General features: G+C 56.8%; 1 protein-coding gene and 1 long non-coding RNA gene across 4 annotated transcripts in view; one reads left to right on the forward strand and one right to left on the reverse strand.

Moving 5' to 3' along the window:
* Nucleotides 1–865: 865 nt before the first annotated feature.
* IER5L (immediate early response 5 like) lies at nt 866–2,235 on the reverse strand. Its single transcript, XM_065854187.2, has one exon. The coding sequence runs from the start codon at nt 1,909–1,911 to the stop codon at nt 916–918; it is 996 nt and encodes a 331-aa protein (XP_065710259.1). The 5' UTR covers nt 1,912–2,235; the 3' UTR covers nt 866–915.
* Nucleotides 2,236–2,596: 361 nt separating this feature from the next.
* Nucleotides 2,597–26,743, forward strand: part of LOC136110590 (uncharacterized) — a 102,671-nt gene continuing 78,524 nt past the window's right edge. For 2 of the 3 annotated variants that reach the window (XR_010652633.2, XR_011742010.1), the window contains exons 1-2: nt 2,597–2,683; nt 3,387–3,480. This is a non-coding gene — a long non-coding RNA (uncharacterized lncRNA). Of the gene's footprint in view, nt 2,684–3,386; nt 3,481–19,000; nt 19,144–26,743 lie in introns of those variants that run through there. The other variant, XR_011742007.1, reaches the window with a different exon arrangement.

Consider the following 26,743-nt stretch of genomic DNA (forward strand, 5'->3'; position numbering starts at 1 on the left):
GCTGGTTTTATGGTTTGGAAGGCTGAAACCAGAACAGTTGAACTTAAGGAAAAGAAAAAGAGTAAGAGACCCGACACAGCACACCGGAGACGTGAGTAGCGTTACACGGTTACCTGCGGCATCACAAACACACACCGAGGCGGGGGCTCCGGGCTGCCCGGGGGCGGTTCACCCCTTCCCGGCGGGGAGCAGCCCGGAGGGACCCCCGGCCCCTGCTTCACCCCCTCCCTCCCCCCCCAAATTCAGCTCTTGTAACCCTCCAGCGTTACCCCGGCACAAACGGTGGGAAGAAGTCACATCGCACACGTTTCTTCTGGGAGGAAAGTTGAAATGTTTTCATTTCTACCTCTTTTTAATGCTTTTTTTCTTTTAAATATATAAAGAAACGCACAAAAGCGAACCGGCAGCGGGTACTTTGCTCCTCCCTGCACCCCAAAACTACCGGAGCCGGGGGGCAGCCCGGACGGGCGGGGGCCGCTCCCGCCGGGGGTCCCGGGGCCGGTGCGGCGGGGCCCGGCTCTCACGTGGCGCTTCCCCGCCGCCAGCACCGGCCCCGGGAAACCCGCGGCAAAGAGAACCCGAGCGGACACAAAGAGGATTATTTAAATAGGTGCTTCGTTGTTGTTTTTTTGTTTTGTTTGCTTATTTTTTTGTTGTTTTTTTTCTCTCATCTCTGCAAAAATAAAGTCCCAAGATCTTAATTATTTTTTTCTTTATTGTACAATTTATAAAACACTAGCGTGGCTCTGCCCTCCCGCCTCCCCTGCGCACCCCTCAGTACCCCCACCCCCCCTCCCCTCGTCCCAACCCCCCCCTCGCCTTTGTTTCAGGGTCCCCCCTCTCCGGAGCCGCTGTCCCTCGGATCGCACCCCCGTTTTGCAACCCCCCCCTCCCCTCTTTGCTCCCAGCTCCTCTCTAAAACGCGACGATGGCCCGAGTCCAGGCTCCCAGGCTCGCCAGCGCCTGCTTGCTGCACAGCTGCCCGTTGAGGGGCTGCTCCGAGTCCGCCTGCTGCCGGCTCACCAGCCCCGTGAAACCGGAGCCGAAGATGGAGATCAAGTTGGAGATGTTGGAAGAGTCCTGGGGGTGCTCGGCGCTGTACTCCTCGAAACGGGCGCGTTTGGTGCACGGGGCGAAGGGGGGGCCGCCCGCCACCCCGCCTCCCCCCGGCTCCCCTTCCTCCACCCCCTCCTCTTCCTCCTCCTGCCCCGGGTAATACTTGCGCTTGGTGCCCGGCGTGGGCGGCGGGGAGGCGAGCCCCGGTGCCGGCTGGCAGCAGCAGGGGCACTGCGAGCAGCAGTCCTGGTGCAAGTACCCGTTCTCCACCGTGGTCACGACGTGAGTGTCCAAATCCAGCACCGTGGTGCGGCTGCTACAGTGCGGCGCCCCGCCGCTCCCGAAGTCACAACCGGCGGCGTAAAGCAGCCCCGGGGCCGCGCTGTTGCTGCTGCCGCCGCCGCCGGGACCGGCACTGCCGGTAGCCCGGTAGAAGCCCGGGGACGAGTCTCTGCAAGGCGCTCGCTGCAGCTCCGGGGGCGCCGCGCATACCGGCACCTCCAGCAGCTCCGCACCGCCCCGCACCACCGCGCAGCTCCGCGCCTCGCGGTCCTGCGTGTCGGCGGGCAGCGGGAGCACCGCCAGCTCCGGCGGGGCGGCGGCGGGCGGCGGGCAGGCGGGCATGGCGAGGAGCGGGGCGCCGTCGGGGTAGTGCTGCTGGCGGCGGTAGAGCTCGGCGTAGCGCTCGCTCAGGTAGAGCTGCCGGGCGTTGCGGAGCACATAGGAGACGAGCAGGTTCTTGTGGAGCTTGATGCCGCCTCGTTGCGTGCGGGAGCTGTGGATCTTCCGCAGGGAAATACTGATCAAACTCTGCGCATCGAGGGTGCACTCCATCCTCCTCCGGCCCCTCAGCATCTGCTCTCGCCACCCGCGCAGCCAGGCACCCCGGGCCGCATCCACACGGCGACCGGGAAGGGTGCGGAGGGTCGCAAAAAAAAGGATAAAGAGGCGGGGGAGGGGGGGGAGGGAAACAGAAGGGGGGGGAAAGGAGGAAAAGGGGGGGAAAGAACCTGAGGTCGCTGGAGAAGGGGGGAAATAGAGAGGGGTGTCTTCAGGGGGCGGCCAGCGGCGGGAGCAGAGCGGGCATCGCCGTGCGCGCCGGTGGCTCCGCTGCTGCCGCTGCCGCGAGCCGTGCGGGGACAGGCGCGTGCAGCCAGCGCCACCAGCGCCGCGCGCGCCCCCGCCCTCCCCGCGCACCGCCCCCGCCCGCCCTTCTCGCGTGCGCGCGCCTGCCCCGCCCCCTCGCTCGCGCTCTCCCTCCACGCCCCGCCCACTCCCCGCTCCGCCCCCGCCAGCCGGTACCTGTCGCGCAGCGGCACTGAGCGCCCGCCCGCCCAGCCCCCGCTTTTTATAGCACCGCGCCGGCCCCGCCCCGCCCCCCCGGCGCGGGCTGCCAACAGGGCGGCGGTGGGCGGCTTGACGGGCGGGCGCGATGGCCAATAGGGGCGAGGCGGGTTTCTCGTGCCGTTCAAACGCTGCCAGGCGCGGCACGGCTCGGGAGGGCGGCGGGACCCGGTGGGGTCTCGGCCGGGCTGGGTGGGGGATGGCGGGTTGTGCCGGGCAGTGCGGTCCCGCGGTAGCGGGCAGGGCCGGGACACCGCCAGCCTACGCTGCTCCCCTCGCACAGGTGAGCGGGGGGCGGCTCCCGCCTCGGTGGGCGGTGTCGCAGCCCGGGCCACCCCGATCAGCTCTCCGGGGACACCGGGCTCCCTATGCAGCTCTCATAGTGACATCCCCGGGGCACTGCCTGTTCCCGGCACCTATGGTGGTACCGGCAGCCCCCGGGAGCGTGCTAGAGGGGCTGCCCCGTCTCGGTGGAACGCAGCCGCTTGTCCCGTCTGCAGCCCCCGGTGTGTCCCCTCCGCTGTGCCCCAGCCCTGCAGCATTAAGGGCTGTGACGGGCTGGCACTGCTGGTTCCTCCCGCACCCCAACAGCGAGCAGCCCCCGGCAGGAACACCCCATCTCCCATCCTGCAAACACCCACCTGCACCCCATGCATGGCAGAGAGGAGTCGGGTGTTTCCCCCTGCGTGGGAGCAGGACTGTGCATCAGTCGCTGCTCAGAAATTGACCCCAATCACAGCACTTTTTCCACTAAAGTGGGAGTAGGACCATGCACGGGTTGTTGCTAATTAAGGGTTCCTAACACACCTCGTTGCACACAGATGTTTTGAATCTGCAGGGCAGTGGGGCGGGGAGGGGGGTCCCTGCTGGGTGCTCCCTCATAGGGTGCATGTGATGGGGGGGGTGTCTGGGCAGGCTCTTGTGGGGTGGATGAGGTTAGGGGGGTTGTAGGGGCTCAGGGCTGACTCCATGTTTGTTGCTTGAAGGACCTGGCCACCGAGGGACACAACCATCTGCCCAAGGAGTAGCATTACTCAGGGAAGCTGGTATCACTGCAGAGGAACAGCTCTTGGCCAGCAGGTAAGAGCTGGTGGTGGGTGTGTGGCTGGAAGGCTCAGGGGAGAGGGTTGTGGTGTTTTGGAGGGAGAAGGAAAAATGAGTTGGGAAGCGCTGGAGGGGCTGTGGTGCTGGGGCAATGGGGGCTGCAGACCTGCTTCTGAAATGGCATCTTCTGTAAAAGGCAGAAGGGAGAGGATGGGGCTTCCCCACTGACTGTGGAGGTTCCCCACGCTGGGTGCCTGAATTGGGGGATGTGCTGGTGTGTGTATCTTAGTGGTGACTGCAGGCAGCCTTGCATCTCTAGGTTGTGGGGACCCCACTTGATATCAAACCCCCCAAGCCCTTGTTTCCACTAGTGCAGCCCAACCTCCAAACCACAGGGACAGCTGTGTGAGGTGGTCACTGGGCTTGTCAGCTTTGGGGGCACTGTGTAAAAGCTGGGGCCATTGGGACATGCTCTGAGGGCTGGGGGCTTTGCTTCATTCCCTGTCCGGTTGAACTCTGCTGGCTCAGCTCACCCATGTCCTGCACCCAAGGGAAGGGGAGCAGGCCCAGCACCATGGAGGACTTTCTCCCTGCGGAAAGGCTCTTGGGGCAGCTCGTTGTCCCCTGAGCGACAGTGGGCTAAGTCCTCCTTGCTTGTGGAACAACCTTCCCCACAATCTGCCCTCAGCCATGCAAACCAGAGTCAATGACACGCTGTGTGTTCCCAGGCTCTTGTTGGATGCTCTTGACTTGGTTCCTTGTTCGTAATGTGGAAAACAACTACAACTCTGTCTAGAGCGTGGCTGTAACTGAAGGCAGTGGGTACAGGCAGTATCTGAGGTGGGGGATTGTACCATCTCCTTTCTCTTCTCCTCTGGTCTCCCTCCCTTGTGACCTTTCCTGGCTGCACGTTGGCTTTTCCAAGCCTGTGACTGTGCTGCAGCTGCAGATCTGGGAGGTGACACCCAGGGCTGGTCAGCACAGATAATACAGGGTACAGCAGGGCTGGGGTTTGGGGCACATCATGCAAACCAGTGCTGAGCTTTGGGCGCTTTGGTGGCCTGAGCCAGTCCTTACTTCTGGTTTGCAAGCTCAAAGGCTCTGCCCTAATGGGGTGCTCATGGACTGAGCCCCAGCTGTGGCTCTGCAGTATTTTTTGTGGCCTCCTGGGCACTGGAGAACCAGGGCAGTGAGTGCTGCTGCCGCCAGCCTGTGCCACATCTTCCACCCAGCCAGCGCAGGCAGCAATTGCCTCTCTTGCTCAGCTGGCATTTGCTGCTCGCTGGCCCATCTCCAGCTGTAAAACTCCAGCCATGGTGGTCCAGGCTAAGAGCCTGAATTGCCCGTCAGCCGACTGCTATGGGGTGGCTTGGGCAGTGTGGAGGATGCCAGCAGCAAAGCATCGCCCTGGCAGGCATCCTCCACCTTGAGGTCCTGCTCGCCATCCATTGTGCCTCGGCTCGGACTAGCAGCGTGGATACTGCCCAGTGCTGGCTCTGTGCTCTTTAATCATCGCGTGGCCCCGCTGGCCTTGGGTCACGGTTTTAGCTCAAGAACCAGGTGGACTTTACAGGGCCCTGCCTGCAGCAGTGCTGGGCTGATGGAGGTGCATCCTCGGGGTGGTTTGGGCATTGTGGGGCAACCCTGATGCTGGAGATGCTGCCGTCTCTGGCTGCCAGAGAAGTGCCCTCTGCCGTAGCTGCCTGAGAAGCTTCGTGGCACAGGGAAAACCCAAGAGCACAGCAGGAGCCTCTAGGAGATGAAGATGGAATTAAAACTTTAATCTTATTTAGACTCTGGGTAATTAATATAAAGGCTATAAAACATGGGTCTGATCCTCCCGCTGACTGCAGGGCTCTGCGCTGCGGCTGGCGAGGCCGGCGCTGGCTGCTGCTGCCTCTCCTTCCCGGCTGGCTCTCCCAGCAGGTGCGAGTGTTTTGTTTGCAGACACGGTGGCTTTAATCCTGGAGCTGGGACGGGCTGTGTGCTGTAAAAGCTGCACCGCTTCAGTGTGGCCTGTGGACTCCAAAATCTCCCCGATACGGGAATCTGGCTGATACCTGTCTTGGCATGACTGCAAACTCTGCTTTTTTAAAAGCGGATAGCGAGTCCTGTCCGTATTCTGGCTCTGCAGCAGCAAGCTGGGGCAGGATGGGTTTGTTTGGTACTTGCCTTTCCCACGAAAATCTCTGTGTCTTGTCCAGCATCCCTACTCCATGGTCTTCGTTGGGGTTTGTGGGCCCTTTCCATGGGAAAGGGCCTTAAGGACCCTACTGCTATAGGGGACGGTTGGCCTAAAGCCATCTCGGTTAAACATAATTGCAGCTTTTAACTGGCCATTAAATGGCGAGTACCATTATTTCCCCCAAGGAAGGGAGGATGGGTCCAAGACTTGCTGTCTGGAGGGCTGTAGCTGCACATTTCCTGGTGTAGAAGCTTCTGGTTCTGAAGGCCAGGTTGTGTGGGCACCGTGGGGCTGGCCCTGGGCTGGGGACGGTGCAGCTGGACCACGGCGGGTCCAGTCTCGCCGATGTCCTGGTGCCAGGGCCGGTTTCGCAGCCGTCGATCCTGCAGCGGGCTCCAGCAGCAAAACCTGGCGATCCACTGCTCTCAGCTGCAGAGTAAACAAGCTGGCAAGAGAAACCATTTTGCTTCAGCTAGTAGGAGAAACCCTTTTTAGGTAGCACTTCCAACTGGCAATGCTCTCCTTCATTAACCCCCTCCTTCCCTTCCCAATGAAACGTGAAGTTGCAGCGATTGGAGATCAGGTGCTTGCCGGTGCAGCTTTGCCACCCAGAACAACGAACACAGACGTGAATTTACTGCTTGATCTCATAATTTCAGTGCAATTAGACTGGCTGCTATAGAGCAATTTCCCCTTGAGCCTCAGAGTCCTGGGCCTGGGCATTGCCCAGCTTTTCTCAGACAAGGAAGCGGAGGCATTTGGGTATTGGCTGAAACACGAGTTTTTTTGGGTGCACCTGGAACTCGGCTCCCTGGAGACGCGTCTGCGAGTTGGAGCTGCGGGTGCCTGGCATGTCTGAAAAGGAGCCTGCTTTTCAGGCTTACTTATTACAAGTCAGGCACCCAAAGCTAGTGGGAAAACAAGCCAGAACAAGGTTTTCAGGCTGAGCTCTGGGAGCAGGGCCGGCTTCTGCCATCCTTTCCCCGCACTGGGCAGGCATGATGTTGCCTGGCCCCCCAGGCTGCTCCCCAACTTGGGGGAATGTGCAGCATGGGCCCACAGGGTCCGCAGGAGCAAGGGGAGATGGGGCACATTGGCTGCAGAGGCCGGCAGCCCTCGGAGCACCATGTCCATCTGTCCCGATTGAGGGGACTGTGGGTAAGGCTGTCACCTTGCTTTGAGAGCTGTTGGCTCTTTCTCACAGTTCTGGTACCACAGTCAAGTATGTTGTATAAAACCCTGGAGAAAATAGGGACAAAAGCATATGGGAGAATCATCCATTTAATTGTTGGTCCTCCTTGTTTGTAGCTGGGGAGCTGTGTAACGCCTCCCAAGCACCACTGCAGCAAGGGGCACGGGTGAAGTGCTCAGTATTTCATCTGGTCTCTGTTCCTACCTAACTTCACTGACTGATTTCAGACATTTTTTGTACCCTGGGCACTGCTGTGCAGGGTATGGGTGCAACCACTAAGCTTCCCTGCCCTTGCTGCACTGCTTCTCCGCGCAGCCTGGCAAAGCCCAGCCTAACCCACCCTGTGCTCAGGATGCTTTCTGTACTCCCACCAAACTGCTGGGAGGTCCCCTTGGATGAGAATTTTGTGACTCTTGCTTTGATTAATTGTGGGAGAGTGGAACTGAGGAGGCGAGTGCTACCAGGATCTTATTGCTGATCCTCTCCACAATGGGCTCTGCTTGTTCTACCATGAGCAGGCAAATGTTGTATTGGCCAGCTGGTGATGTGACCCAAAAGACATGGGGACCTCTGCCTGCACCAGTGTTTTTTAGCCCATACATGCTTTTGCTGCTGGCTCATTTGATTGGAAAAGACTTAAGTCCAACCGTTAACCTAACGCTGTCAAGTCCACCTCTGAGCCGTGTCTCTCAGAACCTCATCTATGCATCTTTTAAACCCCTCCAGGGATGGTGACTCAACAGCTTCCCAGGGCAGCCTGTTCCAATGCCTGACAACACCTTCCATGATGAAATTTTTTCTGTGAGCATTGCAAAGCTTCTGGCACAGGTGCTTCCCCAGGTCTGTAGTGAGCCTGTCCGACTGTCCTGGTCTCTGGTGGTGCCTTGTCTCCTTCTTTCTGGCATTTGGAGCACATGGATTTCCTGCAAAACAATTGTGGGATGCTAAAGCTGCAAGATAACCTGGGTGCAGCAAGTTTAGGAGGTGCTTTTTGGGGAAGATGGGATGAAGCTGATGTCTGCTCCCTCCACTGCAATAGTATTTTGCCCCTTGGACTGGGTGCTCCCCTGGACCTTGCCACCCCAGGGAGCTTGTCACAGGTCCCAGATGGACATGGTGCTCGCCCTCCCAGGGACATGAGGGATCCTGGCGCAGGGCAGGCACAGCCGTCAGCGGTGAATGCCTGGCGCTTACTTTGGGGTCTCGCTGCTGCCTGCCCAGAGCATCACTTCCAGGAGGGGTGAGATCTCCTGCAGCCAGGGCTGTTTGTTGGGCTGTGGTATTTGATAGCGATACTGTTTAATTGCTACATCAAATATCCCAAAGTCTTTGATGCTGCGTGGCCAAGGGTTGATCCCTGGGCTCGATCTGACCTCGCATTACAGCTGTAAATGTGGCTGTGCTGGAGCACAGTCCTTACGTGAACTGGAAAGTCTGTCTCCAGCATCAGCGTGGCTGAGGGACGTTACCTGCACATCACTTTTCCCCCTGTCCCCGGTGGAGCAGATGGGACTTGCTGAGGACCAAGTGGGATTTGCAACCGTGGTCCAATCTGCTGCTGATGGGACCAGCAGGTTCTCGGAGGAGTCTGGGCAGCAAGATGCTATGATGGGAGGGTCTGGAGACCAGGCGCTTGTGATCTGGGGCTAATCATGTATCTCTGCCTCTGTTTCCCTCCCACCTACCCCACTCTGTGGTTTCTAGATGCTAATCTGTGCAGGGCAGAGCCTGTCTTACTGCACAGGCAGCGTCTGGCACGGGGGCCCTTGGGCAACTCCTGTGGTAGGAATTGCCCATCTCCAGCGAGACCACCCTCCCAGGGCTCGCGGTGATGCTTGGCATCCTCAGCAACCAAAGCAGCAGATCCTTCCCCTTTCTCTGTGTTCTCCAAGTCTGGAGGGAGGACAGTTGGGGCAAAAATTGAATTAAAGTTGGGGCTGTGGCTCGGGTGGGGAATAAACGCCAGGATATTGTGTTGGACCTGCCTGGGCTCCCAGCCCCAGCTATTCCGGGGTCCCTTTTGTCACTAAAAGTTTTTCCAAATGTACGATTCGTGCTGCTAGCTGACGCAGGGCTCCGAAATGGTTAATCGCTGCCTGTCAGCGATGGAAACTGCAGCTTTCTCTGAGCAGAGCCCTTCAGCCGGGGAGGAGCGTGGCCTTGCGATGCGCTGTGGACTGATGGATGGATGGATGGACGGTGGCAGGAGGACTTACGGTCCCTGGCGGGGAGCAAACCCCCAGGGGTACTGGGGATGCTGGGACTGGTAGTCCAGGACCTGGCGTGTGGGTCCCCGCTGCCACTGGTGGCTGGGGCGGGGGGACCCGGAGGGAATGTACGGTCTCGGGGAGGAGCCAGCGTGTTCACCCACTTTGTTGTTAAATACCTTAAAGGAGCAGTGGCTGTGCCCGAGACAGCTCCCTAGCGGAGCCGTGCAACCTGGGCTGTGGGCTTTTTAAAGATAAAAATCGCTCGCATGGTCTTCCTTATTAATGACATCTCCCGAACTCAGTAACTCCTTCGGCACCTGGGCACCAGCAGCCTGGCTCGGCAGCTCTGGGCCTGCCTCACCGTGGTGCTGGACCACCTCTGGTCCTGCATCCCCTCCAGAGCATCTTCCCCCTGCTGCTCTGTGCCCAGGAGCCTGGTGGTGCCGGGAGGTGGGTGCCGAATCATCCATCGCTCTCTATGCCATGGAAAATTAGCGCCGTGACTGTTTCCTCGCAGGGGAGACATCCCTGCTTGTGAGCCCTGCAGATAAAGAGCTCTGGAGCGAAGCGTGGAGCTGCGATGGTGTGGGCATGGTGGCACAGCCGTGACCTGGGGATTTCTTTCCCCCTCTCCTGGCGTAATTCAGTCTGGCACCCGGTGCCTCCAGCCAAAACCCTGGCCTAGCCCTGGCATGTGCCCAGCAGACACCCACATCAAAGGCACCACGGCTCGCCTGGCCCCTTGCCGGCAGCTACCTCTAGACAGCTTGTGCAAACCTGGAGGGAGACGACAGCGAAGCATCCAGCCCCCCAGCAGCTCCTGCCTGCCATGGGGCTGGCTTGGGGATGGGGTGGGAGCTGCAGCCGAGCGAGCAACCCTGTGTTGGGACCACGATGGGGATGCTCGTGAAGCGTCTGCCCCAGAAGAGCCGGCCGGCCATGGGCTGGTACCTGGCTGCCTCAAATTGTCTCTACTGTCCTGTCCTGGCTCTCCTTGCCTCCCTGCCTCAGTGGAGGGGGATGAAATCCCTCTGGAAGGTGAAAGCACTGGAGAAGGGCTGCTGGAGTGCGGCACGGGAACCTCGCTGACTGGAAAAGCAGGAATAACCACCGAATCGCAACTGGCGGGGAGGGCTGTGACGCTGCAGGGAGCCAGCAGCTGAGCTGGCTGGGGCTGGGTAATTCTCTGGGGCAGATGACCCAGACCTGCCTGCGCTGCCCATGGTCACATGCCACGGCTCACCCATGGGTTGCCATCGGTGTGACGGCGAGGGGAGGGCTTGGGTGGCAGGGCTGAACCCGGCGCTCTTGGCCAAACCTTTCTCTCCTGGGCTGTTGGGTGCAGCTCAGCCTCCTCGCAGCGCAGGGCTTGGGAGCTTGGCTGCTGAGGGGCCACGCTCTATTCTTTTTTGCTCATGGGTGCAGGTGTTGGAAGGAGCATCAGGCATGCCTGATCCTGCCTGGAACTGGGCTCCATCTGGTCCATGCTGTGAGTTCAGGCTCATGTCCATACTGCTTCCAGCGCAGCTGGCAGCAGGCAGAGCTGCTAATCTTGCTTGGATTTGGTGTTTTCTAGGTGAAATTCTTACCCAGAGCAGATGAACTTTTCCCCAGGGCGCAGAAAGCTCCTGGTGCATGTGTGGCACGGTGGGAACAGAAGGGCTGGAGCCCATCAGAACTTGTGGCTGTGACGCCACAACCCAGCACGCAGGCACTCGTGTGGTTGGATGCTGGATCACAACCTGTGCAGCTGTGACTTGGGAGCATCATGGGCTGTCGAAAGTCCCTTCTGGGCTGCAGCAAAGTCTGCACCAGGTCCTTTTCTGTGCAGAAGGAAGCAGTGGAACGGGAGAGGCTGCCTGTGACAAGCTGCTGGCTGCCGCATTAAGCGGAGAGCCCGTGGTGCCCAAGGCGCAGGGAGCCCATGCTGCTTCTGTGCTGCGGGTGCAACCAGGCTCCCGTCTCGTGGATGCTGAAATGAGAAGCCTGGGGGGTCCTTGCTCGTCAGTGGCCAACACGCAGGAGAGTGAGCAGAGCATCCTTTATGGGGAGGTGTGGACAGAGAGGATCGTGTGGGGGGAAACAAATTCACCTCTCCTGGATGCAGGGGAGAGGGTGGGTGCGCAGTGTAACACCCCCTGCTGTGCCTGGCTGCTCAGGGGCCACGTGAGGTGGCATTTGTTCTGTGCTGAGCTGCACAGCTCAGCCTTGGTCCGGTCACTCGCTCCCTGTGCTCCTTGGTGCTGCGATGCTGACACTCACTGTCTCGCAAACAGCTCCTGTACGTGCGCGTGCTGTGCCTGGGGACTGGCCTGCGAGGCTGTGTGAGCCCTGATGCAGCGTTTAGGGGAGTTCATGGGCTGCATGGGGAGCTGGTGAAGCTGTCTGGTGGAGGAGAGCGCAGGAAAGCTCCCCTGCAGGCCTGTCTAGCTCTGTTGCTTGTTCCTTTCTGCTTTTCATCCCTTGCCTGCCATTCGGGAGCCTTGTACCAGCAGCTTTGTGGCTGCCTAACGTGTTGTGATGGTTGTGTCACAGCAGGTGCCTCGGAGGAGCCCTGAACACCCCTCTGTGTCCCCTGAGCTCATTGCTTCTGGCACAGTCCCACTGGAACCCACACCAAGCCCAGACCCTCAGAGTCCTTGGAGCTCCTTGTTGGAGGCAAAGCCCCAAAGGGTGAAATGCAGCTGCTGGAGGAGGCAGCAGGAGCTGTGGGCTGGGGATCCAGGAGGTTAAGCTGTTTGCAAACATCAATGCCACGCTGCATGGCTTTCCCATGCACACAGCCGCTCCCAAGGCTGAAGGGACCTTTTCCTGCTGTAGAAATGAAACATGGATAACATCGCTAGGCTAGCGTTGCTAGAGGAATTAAGAGCCGAGCAACTGCATCCATAGGAACCTCAGTTCTTCCCTTAGCCCCTTGCACATCAAAGTTAATTGCATTTCCAACTGACACATCAAGCTGTCCTGCCACGGTCGTCTGCAGCAAAGTCAGCGCGTGGTGGTTGCTCGGGGATGTAAACCTCACCACTGGTGTCTCACTCTTTTGGGGGGATAACGTCTTTCCCAGGGCTGTTTGTGCTCTGGTCAGGTCATAGGAGCCCAGGGCTCAAGCTGAGCGTCTTGCCAGGTCTTTACCAGGTGTCTCTCGATGGTGAGACTTGTCAGGCTTAAGCAATGGTTGAAATTTTTTTAATGGGTGTTCAGCAGCCACTGTGGAGAGATGCTTAAGGGCATAAATTTTTTAAGAGCATAATGGATGTTAAGCTCTCAAAAATAAATCCTAAGTCTCTCAAGCCTGTGTTTCCCAAGGTATTGGCGCCTAGCTTAAAATGAGAGAGCAAGTTAAACGAAATAAAAGGCTTTTAGATGGTGCAGAGCACCAATGTGGATCTTCTTTCTTCTTTGTGTATATGAGTTAGAGCTCTGTCCTTTGGGATGCTGAGGGTCAGGACAGCAGCATCTTAGTCCCTAGTGGGTGCTTTGAGGACCCACATTGGAGAGCAGTGTTACAGGTTTTTCCCTGCACTAGTTGAGCAGAGCAAGCAGTGCCAGGCTCTAGAACCTCCTGCCCAGAAGACTCATTGATGTCAACCAGAGATTTTGGTCCAAAACCACATGGAGGTTCTCCTGATGAAGCAGAGTCTGGGTGTGAGAGATGTGTGAGTGTCTCCCCTGCTCCAGCAAGGAGCAGGAAGACCTGCGTGGAGCAGCTCTGCCCAAATTGTTGCAGGGAGATGATGATGGAGCTGGGAAGTTCCAGAGCTTCTTCTGCCCTGCCCAGATGAGACTTTCCCAGGGAAGTGACAGCCCCGTGCTGGGGTTTCCTATCTGGCCCTTGCTGTCGCAGGAGTGGGGGCAGCAGGGAGGAGACGCTTCCCTCTGGCTGGTGCAGTGTCAGGGCTGGGAAATGGGGAGGAATGAGCTACATCCTTCCCTGGGCTGGGAAACAAAGCTGCTCCTTCTCTCTCTGCAGACACAGCGATGCCGAGGAGGGAAGGAGGTGCAGGAGCGCTGTGCCGGCATAGGCAGTGCTGCCGAGGGTGCTGGGAAGCTGGCAGCTCGAGACTTGTTGAATTTGTTTGATGCTGCTTTCTCCTCCTGCTGTGAGCAGGGAGGATGGAGGCTCCAGGAGCACCGAGCTCCTGCTTGTCTCCTCCTGCCCAGAGGGAGCAAGACCAGCCCTGATCCCATGGGCGAATGTGAACACCGGCATCCTCCAATGCTGCACCCTTGTACTGTCCCTGCCAGCTCCCCTCCCAGGTCTGGATGGAAATGCTCCTGCTTTCCTCTTGAGGTCAGCTCTGCTCTCTGAGGTCGGCTTGTACCCACTGAGGGCTCAGCCCTGTTTTATAGAGCTTTTTCCATGAGGTGTGCCCTGTGAATGCCCTCCCTTGGGCTCTGGTAACAGTGCTTGGAGATGAGAAACGCCGGTGCCTTCGGGACATTGATGAAGTTGGGTTGCTGAGTGAGTTTTACCAGGTCTTTCTGCTCCTTGCTTGGGTTTTAGGGCAGGTATTGACCTGCTCTGAGGTGGCAGGTCCTGAAACTTGTCAGGTTGAGAGTGCCTCGCTGGCAGGAAGAACTGAGAGAAGTGGAAGATCAAGGAAAGTGAATGATCAGGGAAAAATGAGTCCCTGAAGTATGTGTTGATGCAGAAATGCTACCCACTGCTTCTCTAGTTCAGCCTAACCTTATGCTCCAGTCCTGGTAGTGATCAGTGTGTAATTATGGGATTTGGAAAATCGTATTTTTCTGACATAGAAAATCTATGGCCTTGCTTGCAAACATGTCCCAGGAAAAGTGTTTTTGACTGGCAAAACACCAAAATGTCCTGGAGAGGGGACTGCACATTTCCAGTGCCGGTAGTGAAGGGGTTTGCTGAGCGAGCATCTTGTTTTCTGCTCCTTTGTTGGTGGGACATGTGTGGGTCCTGGTAATCTTGTGTCTACCCAGAGGGCTGTTGTTCTGGGGGTTTGGTTGCTGCATTCCACCCGAAGGCAGCTCTGGATTTGCTGCTCCATCACTCCCGAGCCCCAGATGGCCGCCCCGGTGCCCCCTTACTTCTGGTTGGCACATCTGGATTTTCTTCCCTGTTTCTCCAGCCTGCTCTGAGCACCAGGGGTGGGAGAACACCCTCCCATGCAAGATAAGTTCGCAAGTTCTTGGAGCTCCCAGCTGCTCTGGTGCTGCTGCTGTCTCTTGGGGAAGGAGAGGAGAGATGCAGTGGGGTCTCTGCTCCTCAGCACAGCTGCACCGGGGCTCTCTGTGGCTCCTGGGCATGGGAGCTCTTCCCCAGATGGAGGATGAGGCCCTGGGGGTATCAGCTGTCTGCTGTTTTGCTGCCCAAAAAGACCTGGACGCTGTTTTACGCAACCGCTCTGCCGTTATCCGTTGAATTACACCAAAAACAATGCTCCCCGCTGTTATCCCCAAAGATGGGTGCAGATGACTCCCCTTCTGACATGTGCATGATCTGTGCACACTTGGCTTTCCTCACTTCCCGGGCAGCTGGTGGGTTATTTTTGGTTCCAGAATGGCCCAGATCTGGTTTCTGCTGGGGTGAGTCCCTGCTCTTGCATCCCCTGGGCTCATGGGAGGTGACACCCGCTGGTGTCCCTTGCTGAGGTGTCAGCTGGAGCCCACGGGGATGCTCCAGTGCCCACCTGCCGAGGGGCTGGTCTGACATCTCTGTGGAATGGCTGCAGAGAAGGGGACGTCAGCCAGGTCTGTGGGGACTCACCTGGATGTGGCAGCCTGGGAAACCTGATCTGCGGGCCTCTCTGGGGGGAGAGGGATGGGCAGGAGCAGCTGGTGTTGTTGCAGGGCTTGGAAATCCAAGCCAACACCTGGTCACGTGCGTACCCCTTGGCTCGCAGGCTGGAGGAAAGGCAGCCCCCTTCCCTCTGCTCCTGGGCTCCTGTCTGAATCCTGCAGTGGACACCCCTTTGAAGTGGAATTTGGGGCTGAAGGGTTTGCTGGGGGCAGCTCTGGGGGGATGCTGGGGACCTCTTGCTGTCCTTCTCCTCAGGAAGGGCTCAGGGTGGGAAATGTGGTTGCTGTTATTTAGCTACCTTGCTGCACGGATGTTCCGTCTCTTGAGCCTCCCTGCAACTCCAGGATGTTTGAGCACTTTCTTAAAATCAAGGTTCATCCCAGCAATCCTAGAACACTGGCTTATTCCATTGTAACGGGGTGCTTGCAAGGTGGTGGCCAGCAGAGCTGAGATGCCAGAGATGCTACGGGTCAACGTGGGTGTCAGAGCTGTCCTGACATATCTCTGGGCATCAGGGGAGGCTGCAGCACTGCCCAACCAGTGCTCCCCGTCCTCCCTGGCACAGCTACAGAGCCAAGACAGCTTTTTCTCACTGAAAACTGTGCCCTTTCCTCCGGGGAGGGAGCATCAACACATCCTCCCACACTCCTGCTCATCCTCTTTCAACAAAATGCCACTCTGATGTTTCTCTTTGCTCCTGGCAGGGAGTGAAGCTCTTTCCCTTCTCTAACCATGGGCCTCCTGGTGTAGACTCACAGGTCTGGGTTCCCCTGCTCCAAGAATCCCTTTTTTCCCCTCTTTGTGGGGTTTTTGACTCACCTCCCAGGACTGACCCAGCTCCTAACTCTGCGAGTCTGGCTCCTGCCAGCTCTTCTGTGGGTGAGCTCCTCTCCCCAGGAAGCCTGAGGGTCTCAAATGCCACCAAAACCAGAACCAAATCAGCTGTGAATAGGCTTTAACTTACTATTCAGGAGCACAATAGAAAATCAAATAGCTACTACATCTCCTTCGACTCTCTGTGTGCCTCGTTTTCTTTGTTGCAGGTGACTGGGGGAAAGAAAATAGGTTTGTTATGAAAGCACCGGGTCCAAACTGCCCTGCTCTGTGAATTTGGAAACCAGGAGATGGGAAGGAGGTGGTTTGGGTGGGTCAGGGCTGCTGTATGTAGGATGAACGTGAGGCTGAAGGCTCTGCAGTGAGCAGAGAGCACCTGAGCTCTGCAGGGCACGGAGGTTTGGTGCAGGTGGCTTCATCCAACCGTTCATCCCCACCAGAGCCCTTGCACGAGGGTTGTCTCCTTATGCCTCCTGTTTTTTGGCCATACAGCACGGAGCACATCGTATGCCTCTGTGCCTGTCTGTGCTCTGCTTCTCCCTTGGCTTAGCCGCTCTGTTCGGCTGGGCGCAGTCTCTGGCAAAAATCATCTGGGCCAAGAGTGAAATTCAAATGCACAAAGCAAAATATTTGGTGTGAAGCATCCTAGGGCCGCAGAGTGGCACGGAGATGCCGCATGGGGCAGGTTGCAGGGCTACGTTGTGCCGCAAAGCCGCTGTCAGGGACGCGGTGCTGAGCAGGGAGGAGAAAGCGATGGGTTCTCTCTCCTTCTTGCAGAGCTGGTTTCTAGGAGCTCTTTTGGAGCGGGCTTGTTGGCAGGGGGCTAAATCCCAGCTCTGCAATGCTCCTGAGCAGGGCTTGATGTCCAAACCCTCCTCTCGCCTCTGCACCAAGCCATGGGCGGACAAACGGACGCCCCCAGCTGAACGGGGCTGCAGGGAGGGGAGGCAGCGGTGTTGGCGCATCCTTGGCGAGCGCCCGAGCCCTGCCCGAGCAGCCCCGCGTGTGGGAGCCGGTGGTTCGGTGCTGTGTTGGACGTGAATGCGATGTGAACTCAAGGCTTCCCGTTTGAAGTTTGACACCCGGGATTTTCCCCACCCACTAGGAGGACGGAAGACAAAAAAAGAACAGAAAATTAAAAAAAAAAAATATAAAGAGAGAAGAGTGGAGGGGGAAAAAAAAGCCCTCTTTAAGCTGCTGGTGAGGGCATGTCAGGGAGGCAGGAGTTAAAAGGGGCTGTGGGGGAAGGTTTGGTGTGCGTCTGTCTGTCCGAGCAGCTCTGACTCACCGACACGTGCAGCTTGGTTTCGGGTTGAGCACCGCTCACCAGGCGAAGCTGAGGGGGGTTTGCGGAGGCAGGAGGGAAGCAGAGAAAAGGGAAGGGCTGTTACAGCTTGTGCTTGGCTGCTTGGAGCGTGATGACCCCAAATTGTGTCCCCTCTCTTGCCCCTTGTAGTCATTTCCCCCTTCCCCAGCTGCATCCCAACCTTGAGTGAATCAAGAAGGACCCAACATTGGGTGAATTAAGAGAGCCAAGATCTGGCCCCACTGATGTAAGGGTTGCAGGATTAGGCTGTCTTAAACAGCAAAGCTTTGCCCTGCCTGTCAGGCAGATACCCCAGGGGCAGACTGGGCGGGTGTGGAGTGGAGGCTCCTCTTTGCAGAGGTAGGATGGGAATGTTTTCTGGTCCTGCTTGTCTGGTTTAGCACTCCCAGCTGTGGCTTTAGTGATCCAAGAGGGAGCTTGATCTGAGATGCAAGGCTATGACTTATTATTATTTAAAACTTCTAAAGCTCGAAGCTGCAAAGCTGTAACTTGAGCACAGATTTGTCTGATAGACCCGATCTGCCATGGTGGACATGAGGGTGGACGTGATGTCCGTTTGTGGAGGGTTGTGCTGGGGCAGCTCCAAATGAGACCTGCGAAGGCAACGATGTTGGGGAACACTGAGCTTTGTCCTTGTTCTCAATCCCAGTGCTGTGAACCACACAATAATGGAAGGAAGAAGATGGCGGTTCCACCCTTCAATAAATGTCCTACAATCCTGCAGTTAAACACCCATGCTTTGCACGTTTCCATGCGAGGGGAGGCTGCTTTGCAGGTGGTTTGCAGGCAACTGCTGTCTGGGTGCCGTGGGTACGTTGCTCTGGGCGGAGAGGAGCGCGGTCCATGCTGCTGGCACGCTGCAGAACGGGGGAGCTCATCTGGGGAAGGCTGCCCGCACTTGGCGGACGGGTTGAAATGGAAAGAGTCTCTTCCAAGACAGCCCTTGATGGAAATTACTCTTGCACAGCTCTGAGGGTGGGCTGTGGGGGTGAAGGGTTGAGAGATGATACACATGGTGGCTGCTAAATTTAGGAGGATACCATTTTGCTGGTTATCTCCTTGCGTGGTATGCTAGATCATGTCCCCGGCTCATAGCCTGGTCCTGCCTGTACCAATGAGCTTTGTGGTGCCTGGATGAGAGGACATCCTTCCCCTCCACCTCCTCTTGCATCCTTGAAACCTTTAATCTTTCATGCTGCCTAAACCAGTACCCTTGGGGAAGGAGATGGTTAATTAGCCCCTTCTCCCCCCACTACTCGCTGCCTGTGTTTCATGGACACCGCTGGCTGGTGACCCCCTCTGCAACGTGTTTGTGAAGCTTGTTATCTGCCCTGCACAGATTTCCCTGGCGAGAAGGGGAGGTGATGCTGCAAAGGCTCCGGTTCCCATCACGAGTGTCTTGCCAAGGCGTGGGGAGCTCTTCCCAGCCTGGCCTGCCTTGTGAAGGTGTCGGGGCTGTTCACTGGGCCCAGATCCCAGACGAGGTGGGAGGACATCATCCCTCAGATGGTGCGGGACCTGGAGGGCACGGCTGCGGGTGGGCTGCTCCCCCTCCACGCCAAGGTCAACCTCCTCCAGCAGCGTCTCACGTGGCTGGGACAGATCTGCCTTCTGCAGCGGGGGTAGGGGAGGGAAGGAGGCAGCAAGTTGTGCAATTGTTCATAGAAATCAAAGATGAAAGGAGTGGGAACGTGGTGGCACAGAGGAGGGCGTCTTCAGGGGGAACCTGTGTGCGGTCTGCGTGGGGTCCATCGGCCTCCTCCTGGTCCAGACACTGAGCTCAGTGCTGCTGAGACGCAGGGAATGACGTTCCCTGGACACCCTCTTCCTCTCCCCATGCAGCGTGGCTGAGGGTTTGCAGTAAAACCGAAAAATGCCTCATCCCAGAACTGTGCCTCCTGCCAACTTTTCTTATCAGACCCCGTGCTTTTGCCTAGAGCCAGTGGCTGTGAGGATGGAGCTGGGGGGAACAGGCTGCTGTTAGGCTGCGCTCTCGCCTGCAGCCTGTTTGCATTCATGATTGCATCCGTGCATTAAAGTGCTTTGAGCTCCTCGTTACCAAAGTGCAGCCTCTGAGTTTTAACGAGCCACCCATGGGAGCTGGGACCGGGAGAGACGGAGCCGCCGTCCTGCTGATCCGAGGCAGAGCTTGACAACAGGCACCGCTGCCTGGAAACGGTGGGCAAAGGCTTTATTGACCACTGGAGGTCACTTTTTCAATAATGCAGTACAATCCAACTTTATTTTTGTCAGTACCTTTCATGCAAGCTGCTTCCGAGCGGCTCAGCAGACCCGATGCAAAGGGAGGGAGAGGAAAGACTTCTCCTCCAGCTGGGGAGGTGGAGGCAGCTCAGCAGCACAGGGTGCCAAGGAGAAGCTCTTGTGCTTCAGCAAAGAGCTGGAGAAGGAGAAAAGGAGAAAAATGAACCAGCCTGGATGCTGCTCCCCTGTGCTGGAAATGCACCTTCAGGCTTTTCATAAGCAAACGAGCACGTTTGGCCCTGCGGGGACTGGAGGACGGTGGGGGAGGCAGGAGGGTGCTGGGGACGATGGCAGCTCGGCACGGCGAGGCTGGGTGCTACATGGGGAAGGTCAGCCCGTGTTTCTCAGCTGGAGAGGGGCGGTTGTTGGGAAATGAAGGCTTTACAGCAGCGTGGTCAGAAACCCAGCTTGCTGCAGCTGTTTGCTGCTTCTGGAGTGAAGGAGTTTCAGAAACCCTGCGATTTGAGCTCAGGAAAGAGCTTGGATGTGGACAGGCTCGGGCGGTTCCTGAGCCAGAAACTGTGCCTGAATCGTGCTGCTTTGCTCCCTGCCTGGTGCCCCCTGGTTCCTGGGACCCTCCTGCCCGCGCTGCCCGCCCGCTCCAGGTGTTGAGGAGAGGTTGATGCCCACAAGTGCTTGGTCAGGTGCCTTCTCCCAACCCTATGCAGGCAAAATGCTGAACGCTGTCCTTGGACAAGAGGGGCGGTGGGGGACTGTGGACAGAATGCCTTGGGTCACCCTAAAATCCCATCCTGGAGCGAGCACGAATGTCCTGAGACTCTCTGATGCCAGCAGCTGCTGCTTCTGTGGAAACACTGGGGCAGTTTCTGTGCTGGGGAGGAGCAGAGCGCAGGGAGGGGAGGAGGTTGGAGGTGGAAAATGCAGCAAAAAGCCTTTGCTAAGGAGTCAGCAGCAATGGCTGGTGCATGAGCTCTTCTCCCAGGCTGTGTGCTTCCCATGTACGGTGACATGTGGTTTCCAGACCTGCTGATTGTTCTGAGCGGCTTGTGGTGCTGGACGTGTGTGCTATGGATGGGACCTGCGGGAAAGGCACCGCTCGTGTAGCAAACATTTCTGAAAGTTTTTGGGCTCCTTTTGAGTTCACAGCAGCCTCAGCTGTGCCACAGGCAGGACTGAGCCCTGTGTGCAGGGAGAAGGTCCCCTTGTCCTCCAGCCTGGAGATGGAGCTGTGGTTGGATGGTCACCTGAGAGAAATGTGGCTCCTCTGCCCCACAGCAGCCTGGGGACAAGGTCACTGTAGGTGGCCTGGAGGGTCCTTGTGTCCAAAATGCAGAGCCCCAAGGCAGAGAGCAGTGTTGGCTCTTATGCTGCTTGTTCTGTTCGCCATCCACTAATTCTTAGTTCTGGAGTAGCTTCTTCAGATGGTGATCTTTCCCTCATCACTAAAATGAGCAGATCTGGGGTTTCTGGCTAACTTTCATCATTTTATCATTCTTCTTTGAGATATGGGAAAGGAACAACTGCTTTTCACATCTGTTTCTTTTATAGCTTGGGGAGGAAAGGGCTGGGTTTGCATGGAAATGCCCCCTGGGTCTGGGCAGGGAATCGCTGCCGCGCTGGAGCTGCCCTCCCAAAATTACTGTGAGAACTGGACACGTGCGAGGACCATGAGCCTTTAACCGCCACAGCAGATGGGACTCGAGACACGTCGGAGCAAATATTTAAAGACCCAGTTTTATAAAGCCACTTTTTGGTCTATAAACCACCCGCCCCGCAGCTCCCAGCGCCCGTTGCTGTGAACTCTGCTGTTTGCAGTTCTGCTGCTCGGCCAACGTGCTGCTTTGGTTTAGTGCTGGATTTTTCTCCTTTCCCCCGACCCTGGGGTTTTATTTTATTTTGCTTATTTGTTTGTTTTATTTACAGAAGGGATTTTCCTGCTCTCAGCAGAGCGGGCTGGGAAGTGATGGCTCTGGCGAAGGAGGCTGTGTCTCACCTGCTGCCCAGCCCCATCCCTCTCTCCTTTCTGCTCAGGCAACAGATTTTGCCATCTCAGCTGCTGTTGCTGGAGCAGCAAATGGTGAATCTGCTGTGCTGGAGGCAGGAGCGCTCATTCCCTGTGCCACCTCCCAGCCCCTGCTCTAGGACAGCCTGGGACACGGGGACATTGTTAGAGGGGAGCTCTGAGTCCCTCTTTTGTCCCCATCACCACCCTATGGGGTTCCTGCGATCAGACTCGGAGGCTCACCAATACATGGCCAAATCCTGGTGGATGTCTTCCTGCTGCCTCAAAGGCATTTTACGCGAAGCTGAGCTGAGGAACACACCTCCAAGGGATGGCAGGGCTGGGAGCTCGTGTCCCCTTTCGCTCCAGAATACATCAGGCGCAAGTGTCAGGTTCCCAGAAAAGATCCCCGGCTCGTTTACACAGCGTGGAGTGGTCTCTGGTTTGCTCTTCCCTTTGCTGCTTCGTCATTCAGCCCGGGTGCGGTGGAGCCAAGAACTGACGTGGCTGCTAACACGGGCAGCTCTGCTCCTGAATGAGCAAGAGGAAAATAAATAGCATCTCAAATTGCAGCTTGTGTGCAACGGGCCAGGTTTCTGCTCTCTTTTCAGTTTTGTGACTCGGGGTAGTTACTTCTGACTTGCATCTGCAGTGTTAAATGGTAATTGGGCCCAGGGACATTTTGGGATAGACCCAATTTAGTCTCCTGGTGCTTCCCTTTCTGCCTTGAATTAAACCCTGCTCAAACTCTCCTAGGAGAGTTGCTAACATCACTCACTGGTGTCTCTGCAGTGCTTTGAGATCCTCAGATGAGAGTGGTTACAGAAGCTTTTAATAGCACTTAACTCCTCTGGAACAGAAGTCCAAAGTAGGGGAAATTCACAACTGATAAGAAAAGCCATGTTGGTGCACTGGGTTAATCCCAGCATTATGCCCTCTAATTATGTAGTGGTGGCCTAGGCTGTGAGAGTAACCGGTGAAGACGGGATGGTTGTGCTCGGCTGGAGGGAACCGGGGCTTGATTTAGTGCCTGTTGAGATCAAGGGACCTTTGATTTCAATGGGTATTGAATCAGGCACCGCAATATCAAATAGGCTTAATCAGATAATAACTGCAGATTGTCTGACATAGATTCGTGTCCCCGAGTTGGGGCAGGCGGAGTAAATTGGGCAGCCAGCTGGGTGAGGCTGTGCGAGCCGGCGGCTCGTCCGTAATGAAATGGGATGTCCAGTAACAGACTGGTGGCAACGATGGTCTGGTAGCTAGGATGGGGTATGGGTCAGGCACTGCCCCTCCAGGTAGAAGAGGAATTTGGGATGCTCTTGCATTGCTAGGCTCACGCTTCCAGCCTTCTACAGGCTTTCTGCAAGAGAGGATATTTTTTATTTGCAGCCCTTGGTATATCAAGGCGACACCTCAAATTGGTTTTGCTGTCTGCTAAACAGGGAGATTGGGCACAAGAGGAGGGACGGGAGGGACGTGCTGGTGCTCCTCGGGGTGTCACATCTCCGGGATGCCTGTTTGCGGGGTTGCTGTCCTGAGGCTTGAGCTTTCTGATCCTGGCCATGCTGACAGGAGAGCTGTTCTGTAGCGTGGGGCATGATCCCTTTCCCAGGATCTCCAGGGAATTTCACCCTGCTCCAGCAGTAACATGAGGTGTTTGCCATGTCCTTGATCTCTCCCGCTCTGTAGCTGGGGCTTGTTCACTGGGGTTCTTGGTTGATTTTCATTTGGCAGCTCCTGGGGAAGCGTATGGTGGTATATTCTGGGTTGGGTTATGTATCTACGGTGACTGTGATATCACCCAGCTCTCTGCTACTAAATCTATCCAATTCAGGCTTTGTCCAGCAGTTGGGTTTTAAAACACGAGCTGTAATTCTGAAGCATGTTCTGTTTTGTTTCCCTGTGATTAGGGAAAAATAACCGTAGTGTCTTGCTCTGTGTGCATTGTCTGATGTCTTAGCAGAGTTTGCACCCCAACCCGCCCCTCGTTCGCTCTCTGTGGCTGCAGGAATGTTATCTCTCGGGTCTCCACCTGCCCCGATAAACTTGGCTGGAAGCGGGTCAGTAGGTTTTAAAGTTCGGGGGAGATAGGATGCTGATAGAATCACAACCTACCATAAAAGAGGGAAGCTGAAGTCAAATTCAAGGCAACAATGAAAACTTGGAGAGGAACGGAGAGAAGAGGCAGCGGATCAGCCGGTGTGGAAATCCCTCTGGGTCCTATCAAGTGTTTTGCCAGCGTTAAATGCTGAGTAAAATATAGTGCCTGAGAGATCAGATCACTGGGTATTCCCTCTGGACAGGGAGACCCTGGGTTGAATATTTCTTCGGTGAATCATCCTCTGGAGCTGTCAGAGCAGAGATCTGGCACGGGGCTCCCCCTGCGTCTGACTAGCTGTGGAGGTGACATTGCTTCCAGGCTACTTGGGCAAAACCACCTGAAGAAGATGCATAAATAGCATCATCCAGCTCTGTTTCCTGGGTACTTGGATTCAGCAACAGCAAAGTCCTTCTCTGTGAGCTGAGCACTGGGTCACTGGCAGCTGAAAAGATAGAAGAGGTCACTATGGGAGAAGGAGCCGCTTGCTAAATGACCTTTATGGAAGATGCTGAAGAGCCTGTGTGACACAGGGAGGTGTCAGGCCCATACGAGAGAAATCCTATGAGGAAAGCCTGCGAAGGAGATGGTCCAGTTAGATTTTCTCTTTTTCTTGGCTTTTTAATCCATCACAGAGGCTCTTCCAAAGCAGAGAACAGATGTGAAAAACTGTCTTATATTCTAAGAAGAATATGGTGGGAGGGAGAGGGCTGTGCAGCCTTCATGACGCTGCAGTGATGGGTTGTCTTCTCTCGGGTCTGGTCTTGGGGACATGCTGTGAGGAAGAGGTACCTGCTGCCCTTATCCCTTGTTTTGGGGAGCCATGTGTCACCTGTAGCTGGTCTTGGGGACTGCTTGGCTGAATTCTTCATTTGGGATTACTGGAGAGAGCCTGTGTGGACAGCATGAGAGCTGCAGATGCTCTGTTTGCAAAGCTGTAGAGTTACTGGAAGGGAAAATGAATTTAAATCGTATTTTCCTCCAATAAATCAGCACAGGCTGGCCCCCCTTGCCCTCATGGGGGCACACGTTTGAGGGGAAAATCCAAACCCCCCTTTGCTTTACTGGTTCCTGCTCAGGTCTGCGCAGCCTCGCACCAGTACCACTGCTATTGAAAGAGCAGTAACGTTAAGCTGGGCTGCTCTGCGACTTCACCGCTTCGAGTGCAAACAGCAAGCTGTTCCTGCGCGTGGGCTCCTGTCGCTGCCAGGAAAGCTATTCTCATTCAGGAGGGAGAAATGAGCTGTGCAAAAAGAAGGCACGTCTCGTATTGATAGGCATCGCCTGCCAGTTCAACCAGTACGTGATGGTGCTGCTGCACGGGGCTGGCTCGGGAGGTTTGATACCGGGATGTGTTTGACGCGGGCGACCCTCTGGACCGTGCCGTTATCGACAGAGAATCGCCCCGGTTGCTGTGGTTAAACCGGTGTGACCGGCCCGGGCTGGGATGCTGCAGCGATGACTTGCAACAGGGACAGAGCGAGACACCACGATGTGACACAGCAAAGGACACAGTCCCTCGTGTGTCTTGTTGGTGTTTAAAGCAATGTCCAAATGCTCCCAGGGCATTTTCGCCCCTCCTGGCCCAGAAAAAACAATGGTGTAAAGATGCCTTAGGCGGCTTTTTAGGCTTCTTTAGTCTCTTTAACATTTTTCCTTGGGTGGTGTTTGAAGCTTGCTGAGGATGCTGCCCTCACGCTGCACAAGGAAGAGATTTTTTTTCAACCTTTCTCTTGCATCTTTCAGGAGGAAACTCCTGGGAGTTTAAAGAGAAATGTCGGCACTGACCTTCTTTTCGGAAAATTTCAGCTCCTGGCAGAGGTGTCTGCGTGTCGAGCAGAGCTCTGGAGCCGCCGGCTGGGCGGAGGGTGCCGGATCCTCTCCGCGCCATAGCTCCGGGGCTCTGATTTTCGGCAGTGCCGGGCTGGCGGGGCGCCGAGCCGCGGGAAGGCTCCGTGGGCGCCGGTATCTCCTGTGGATCTGGGATCCGCTGGAGTGTGTCCGCCCGACGCCAGCCGGTGATCGGGTCTGCTCTTGGCTGCTTGGAGGGTCTGTGTGCCCTGTGATCCTGTTTTGGAGATGGGAGATATCTGTGGGGTTGCTTTCACCCCCAGTTCAGCGTGGGGGAGCAAGACAAGGGGAGATGGCTGGGGAAACAAGGAGATTTTAAGCCATGTTTCGGGGTGAGAGAGGAAAACTCCACTCCTATATTCCTCATTTTGCCGTATTCCTCCTTCTTCCCCCACAAAAGCCCCCAAAGGATGCGGGAGCCAATTTTCACCCTGTGTGCTCCCGATGACATCCCTGGGAAGGGAGAGACCCCAGCCCAGCTCTGCTCGCCAGGATGCAGCCCCCTCCTCTCCCTCCCCTTCGGGGGGCTGCGGGTACCTCGAGCCGCGGGCTGGCGTCCCCCCCGCCATGGCCGAGCCCCGTTACCGGCTGCAGCCCCGCACCACGCCGGATGTCTGGGAGCCAGACGGGGCCGCCCCGGTCGCAGCTGAGCTCCCGGCCCCGAACAATGGGGCCATTGAAGGGCTGGGGCCGGGGCTGAGCTCGGCCGGCCCGGCTGCGGGCTGAGGATGGGGAGGACAGCTGAGCCCGCTTGTTCCACGCTGGCCGAGTTACAGCCCAAAATATGTGCCTGGTGGCCATTTGGAGGCTGGGCCTCTTTGTCCAGAGGCCACGACTTGTTTGTACATGGGGATTTTGTGGAGTATTTATGGCTTGGAGAGGGGGAAGAAAGGAGGGAGTCTGGCAGTTGTGTGAACTTATTTTTATTTGTTGTTTTGGTGCTAAAAAGGCAGGACTGATGGTATTTTCATCCCCACCCTACACCTTCCCGTAGGTGCTTACAATGCCTCACAAGCTGAGCACCTCTGTCCTGATGCAGGAGTGGGAGGCTCATTCCACCAACTGCTGCCGTGGCTGGGTGATGGAGATAAGGGGCAGAGAAGAGGAAAACCCCATGGTGCCATCGTGGCACTCCCAAAAGCCCTTGTCCGTAGCGGGTGAGAAGGATGGAGAGATGCCACCAACAGCTGGTGAAGCCACTAAGCTGTTCCCGTTGTAAGGGTCTGCCCATCACCACGTGCCGTGTCCTGGTCACTGGTCCCAGAGCCACCTCCTGTCCCATGGGGTGTGCGTGGACATCTGCAGGCAGCGCTTCCCCGTCCTTCCTCCCCAGACCCCCTCCGATCTGCTTTCCTGGCACTCAGATGGATGCTGTCTGGCTCTTGTAGACACTGAGCATCTGCTGTGCCCACCGACTATGAAAATCGCGCCTCTTCCGTAGCCGTGCGTGGATTTAAGGGCTCGACGTGAGGTCTGTGAAGGGGTGGTCGTGTTTCGAGCCCGCTCCGAGTTGTGCTGCTGAAAGCGGGGGTTATGTCTGCGTTGGGAGGGCTGTAAAATCAATGCGATGTTTGGATCAGCACATTAGCTGTGCCAGTCCA

Source organism: Patagioenas fasciata, chromosome 20, assembly GCF_037038585.1.
Source record: "Patagioenas fasciata isolate bPatFas1 chromosome 20, bPatFas1.hap1, whole genome shotgun sequence".
NCBI classification, from domain to species: Eukaryota; Metazoa; Chordata; class Aves; order Columbiformes; family Columbidae; genus Patagioenas; species Patagioenas fasciata.